This window comes from Cryptomeria japonica, chromosome 2 (genome assembly GCF_030272615.1).
Source record: "Cryptomeria japonica chromosome 2, Sugi_1.0, whole genome shotgun sequence".
NCBI lineage: Eukaryota > Viridiplantae > Streptophyta > Pinopsida > Cupressales > Cupressaceae > Cryptomeria > Cryptomeria japonica.
In genome coordinates this window covers 227,883,336-227,889,592 of record NC_081406.1, presented here as the reverse complement: position 1 = coordinate 227,889,592, position 6,257 = coordinate 227,883,336, and the positions used below count along the sequence as shown (strand labels likewise).

The 6,257-nt window shown below is 29.3% G+C and overlaps 1 protein-coding gene across 1 annotated transcript; it reads right to left on the bottom strand.

Moving 5' to 3' along the window:
• Window positions 1-3,904: 3,904 nt before the first annotated feature.
• LOC131046278 (uncharacterized) lies at window positions 3,905-5,325 on the bottom strand. Its single transcript, XM_057979975.2, has 3 exons — window positions 4,493-5,325; window positions 4,302-4,386; window positions 3,905-4,194 (listed from the first exon to the last, which is right to left on the bottom strand). Exons 1-3 carry the CDS (start codon window positions 5,210-5,212, stop codon window positions 4,184-4,186), a joined length of 816 nt encoding a protein of 271 aa, XP_057835958.2. The 5' UTR covers window positions 5,213-5,325; the 3' UTR covers window positions 3,905-4,183.
• Window positions 5,326-6,257: the final 932 nt, after the last annotated feature.

The window sequence follows — 6,257 nt, the reverse complement described above, 5'->3', positions numbered from 1 at the left end:
CTCCATGTTCAACATATTAACCAAAAAAGGAGACACTGCACATGGGATAGGAAGCCCATAAGGGACTTAGAACTGGGAAACAAGGAACATGGGTAAACACTCCCAACATACTATATTATTCATTCAAACAAGAGAAGAAGCACAATGAAACCACCACATGACAAGTTATAACCAACACAAAATCCCTAAACTCAAAAGATGAACCATGCAAAATCTTGCAACAACCAATGCTAAATTAAATGTTTTATATCACAATAAATTCATTTTAAGCCCAAATCCAAATGTGCTCTATATTCATTTTAACAACACAAGTAGAATGATAAATTATAAATGAAACAATATAAAAATTTGACACCATCTAGTTAAGATGCAAGCAATCCAACAATCATCTCTCCACAATTCAATTAACAACCTAATAAATTCAAAACCAAATGAAATCAATTCAATTTCCAATTTTTGAGGAAACTGTTTGAGAGAGAGGAAGAAAAAAATCAATAAAGGTTTATCATTTTTCACTTATATTTATTTTATTTTTTTGAATTAATTATATAAATTTTCATAAATTAAAATCCTAAGCCATTTTTTTCAACGAAAATAGAGCAATAGTAATTAATCATTTCAAGTAGTTGTAATAATGTGATTTAAACAATTTTTTAAAGTCCATTTTTTCACATAACCACTTTAAGTAGCATAATCAAATTTTTATTTCCCTTAGATTAAATATTGATAAAAAAAATAATTTATAAGTAAAAAGTCTTCATAAATTTGTTAGTTGATTTTGATTTTGATAGTCAAAGGTTCAAGAGTGGAGTTAAATTTGAGTTTTTCCCTTATAATAAATATTTGTTAATATTGATGATCAAGTGATTTTGATGTATGGTTGAAAGTACAACCAAACTTTTTTAAATGTTCAATTATAAATTGGAGAGGGAATGATAAATTACATGCAAAAAATTTGTACAAAAGAAAAAATTGATCAAAGATTAATTTATTTTTATTTTGAAAAGTTTCTATAAAGTAGTTACATTAATCTTGGCTTTGAGAAAGTCTCATTTTACATAATTGTAATTTTTTCTTCAAAATAAATATGACTAATTTTTTTTTAAGATATATATACCAATTAATAATATATATTTTAAATATAATATTTATGTTTTCATATAATTATAAATTATGAATGACACAATTGATATTTTATACTTATATACATACTAAGTGAAATAATACTTAGCTTTTAGATAAAACTCTTTTTTATTTAATTATGAATTTTATGTTTATTTTTCTTAATATTTATATATGGTTAAAGAATCCAAACATAATCAAATATTAAAAAAATAAAATAAAAACTAAAAAATTAAAACTATCTAAAAATTATGTAACTTCATATTAACTAAAAATAATTTAATAATTTTTAAAATATATTTTATCTATGTTTAAAATTATTTAATTTCATAAATTATAAAATAAATTTAAAGAATAAATATCATACTATCATATAAAACTTTTTTCAACATATTCTATTACATATTTATATTTATATTAAATTATTGATTGAAATTGTCAAACTATTGCATTCATGATGTTTTTAAATAGTTTAACTAGTTATTCATTATTGTCCTTGTTAACCAATCAATTTTAAGAATTTTTCAATCTAAAATAAATTTTTAGTTTTACAAAAGTGAACATATAAATTTATAAAAAAAAAAAAAATTAAAATGATTTATTGAGCACATGATTGGCTAAAACAATTTGAGTAATATGTTAGAAGTAGAAATATTTTTATATACTTATGTAAATTTATTTTTAAAATTATATTAGATTTGTAGAACATCTATATAAATTTAAATATTATTTCACTAGTATGGAAATTTTAATTGGAACTACCTAAATATTTGCAAAAGACTTTTTCAAAATTAGAAGCATAACATCCTCTCCATGTCTATCAGTGTATTGTCCACTGTAATATCTCACAGTAATTGCCATTTTGTTATGCTTTGATGGATGCCTGTACCCCAATAATACCACACAAGCAAATCTAGCAATGGATGTAAATCTGTCCACATCTTCCGAACAGTGGTGAGATAGACGGGAGTGCCCGCTTTTTCTAATGCATCGAATGATTTCATACTTCTAGGTGAGAAGTGGTCAAATTCAAATAAAATAGAGATATAAAAATGATTTTTTCTTTTAATCTAAACTAATGAGGGGGAAGATTCTATGATAAATTGAAATACATAGAACATAAAATTTATAAGATTAGATCTAATTTATAATGCATCAAGTGATTCCAAGAATTAGAACTATATTTTTAGGAGAATAGTTGTGATTATTTGTTTGAAGGAAATTGGGTGCTCAACTAAAGAAATGGTAACTTTTGGATTAAGGCTACCATGCAAAACAATTAAAAATCATTGAGTTAAAGGTATCTATGTAAATAATTGGAGTGTTCTAAGGTAACATTGAATCATGTAAGTAATCTTTTTGGTGTGTTGTTAGTAGATTATCATGTTAGATTTACAAACTGATCTAATCTTGTGTCTCTCGAGTCTTGTAATTAAATGATGTTAAGACTTATCTATTTAAACAATCATTAAATGATATATATATATATATATATATAGTGCTATAAGTGATCATGGTTATGAAATTAGTTGTTTTTTATTAAGATAAACAGGTTTTATGGGGACCCAAAACCCAAAGTTAAAGAGAAATACAAAAAATAAACAGTCGCTAACTAGTCTAGAATCATCGACAAAACAACCACATAAATAGGGGCCAAGCCCACACAACAAAAAAACATAAAAAAAAACAAGAAAAAACTTAAAACGCACTAAACTTGAGATTGTATTAGCTTCAAATTCTTTTGGATCATACTTTTGTTGATGTCCTCGAGCTCATCCATGATGGTTCCTGCTTCTAGTCCTTGAATAGGGGCCAATAGTGGTCGAGTCTTGAATTTTCTTCTTCTATTTGGTGTTTGACGATGAAATACTAGTAGTAGACCGAGCTCTTTGATCCGCCATCATTGCATTGACCTTTTTAAGACCCTGAGCACTGTTATTAATGGCTTCCTTGCTAATATCCACCATATTCTTCAGATTGCCCTTAATTTCTTCCAAGCTAATATCCAACTGACCAATCCTTGATTCATGATCTGTTTTCATGGTCTTCACATTATTATGAAATTAGTTGTTGATATAAATATTAGTAATCACATTTAATTTGTAAGGGGTGTATTAATAGGGGTTTACACATTAGGTTTCAACTACTTTGAATTCACAAATGAAAGCATGTAAAAAGATTTACAAGAAAGTTGTTTTAAATGTAATAGAAGTGGAAGGAGAATAAGTTAGTGGAGGGAGAATACGCTAGTAGAAAGAGAATTAGATTAAATGTTTCAATTGTACAGAATAAGTTAGTGGATGGAGAATAGATTAGATGAGTTGTACACAACATATTTTAATCAACTATCAAAGCCATGATGTGATTCTATTACAAAAGAAGATGTGATGGAGAATAATTTAGTAAAAAGAGAATAAATTAAAGGAAATAGGATAAAAAGAAAAAGGCTCATTATAAAGAATATAATTAGTAGAGAAAATAAATCAGAATAAAGATCTATTATAAGAAAAGTGTTAAAAAATAAAAAATTTACATTATATATTATTTTTATTTAAAAAAATGTGAAAATAAATCCACCAAGACACCATCTAATATTAAATACATTAGATTCTTCATTCTTTTCTTTAAAATGCTAATAATTGTTCTTAGACATATAAATAAAATAATTACATAAAAACTGTTAACTTTATAATATTATTCTCCATTACAACTGTTTGTATACACAAATTTACAATTAGAAAATAAATTAAACCAATAGTTGGAACAGGAGCAGACGAAAAGATTTACAGAAAGAACAAACATAATATTTCTCCCTTTACTTAGTATTCTACAGTGTTGCTGTAATTCTGAAGAATCTGGCTTACTAAAGAACTCACTCTAAAAGTAAGCTTTCCAGGTAACTATAAATCTTATGTCACAACGAAAGTAGCTTACCATCAGGAAAAGTAAGCTTTCCAGCCTATTAACCTTAAATCTTATGCCACTAAAGAAAATGAAATGTAGAGCTAATTTTAGGGTTACCCACAAACTATTGTAAGCCGTCGCTCCTTCTCTTGTTATTCTACAACGTCGCTGCAACACCGAATACAAATTCACAGGCGAAATATCATTAAAAAAAACTAGAGACTAAAACGTAAGTGAAGATCTCTTGTAATGAAGAAATGCCAAATCAAATTTACCCTGTCTGGCACAAGAAAACTCTGCTCCAAAAACATCGCTCAAGACAGTTGTTGAAACCAAAGAAGCCTCAAGCAGCTTCAATGCCTAAAAAAATTTTAATATTTTTTATCAAAATCTCATTAAAAGTAACAAAAAAGAATCCACCTTCAAATTTGCCCCAACAAATTGAAATAAATCTAATAACTCTGACCTTGTTACGATCAACAATCGTTGTGCGCTCTTCAAGTTCTGTTAAATCTTTGATATTGAGCTGATTGAGCAATGTCATGATGACGCTAGTTGAACTCCCTGTTATCTTCAAGTCATCGGTTATAATAAACATGGCTATTTCTTTCACGTAACCGCTTTGTCCTTGCCCCGCATTTTGGCTGTTACTTCCGCTGCTATAGCTATTCTGCAATAGCTGAAGAGGGCGGTTAATAGGATTTCCGCAGATACATATATCTTTGTTGCTGGTGCTCATATTGTGAATTGTCGATGGTGATATTTTACGAGGAAGACTTCCGAAGAGAGAAGGACCTCCCAAGGTAAAAGAACCAGTTGAACCGAAGGACGAACTACTGTGAGTTGTGTCTGGATAAGAGCAGGCGTAATATTTTCCGCCTTCGATCTTAAGAGACTTATTAGAGTAGTTCGTCATAAATTTGGGGTCAAGCAGCTGGGACTTATCTGTACTCATAAACTGAGAGGGTAGTTTTTCCATGCTGTCATAGAGGTTGGATAGAGAACCATTTTTTCTTCTATTGGATTCGGATTCATGCACTAATTTGAGGACAGAACCGATGGGCATGGAAAGAAAACTAAACAGAAAATCAACAAACTCTTTACCAGCCTCCGCATATATGATACGTCGGGTTTTAGTATTTATGAGAAAGCGTACATTCATAGCCTCACAGCTCTTGTCTGCCATTTTTAAGCAGGAAGGTAAGAATCAATGAGTTTGTCTTTTGCCTGGGCTGATGACAGAGATGATGGTTTGGGAAATGGGAATGCGTAGAGCTTAAGCTTACAAGATTTGGTGCAACTTGCTTATAAAGTATGAGAGAGATCAAAATGATTCTTTAAAAAGGAGCTATTTAACATGGAGAGAATAGTTTAAAGGTAGCCGCACAAATGCTGAATGAACTATCCTGTGTACGATTTTCAAAATGATTCTCTAAGAGGAGCTATTTAACATCAAGATAACAGTTTAAAGGTAGTCGCACAAATACTGAATGAAGTATCAAATCTACGTGAATGTGAATATCAACGATTTTTTATTAATTACATTGTGTCGACATGTTACTTTTTACTGTTTTAAAGAATTAAAAACCCAAAAACAAATGACATAAAATAATGACATTATGGTTTTCCCTATGTTGAAATATTAGATCCCTAGGGTTTTTAGTTTCTGGTTTATGTTAGGGTTTATCCTTTAAGCTAAAACTCTATTCTTTTAAGATTTTTTCATGCGCTTGTTATTTGGGTTTCTTTTATAATTGTGATTGGTTATTCAAGTGAAGCTATTCATTGTGAAGTCTTCCAATGTTATAATGTTAGTTGTGTCTTTAAGCTAATCGATCCCTAGCATATTATCCATGTTTGATTGCGTGGTGCTTCCCTTTCACGTCAAAAGTTTTATTGGATCGACCTTTTTAGTGAGTGTGAGCTACCACTGTGTTGTCATGTGTCCCTAAAGTCCAAGTCATAACTACAAACTACTGTGACATGGTGTCAATATTTTGTCAAGTTGGGCTTGTTTGAATGGTTGATGTTTAATACCATATGCATCCTAAACATATAACATAAAGGCCTCTATCACTTATACCATGTTGGAATGCCCCATTGAGTTGAGAAATCAATTTGAATCATAGACTTTGGTTGGAATCCAACTACCAGTAATACGAAGTGTGATGATCATTTAAAACGTGCTCCCTTGGGCAATAGGTATATATGTTAGAGTATACATTGAGATT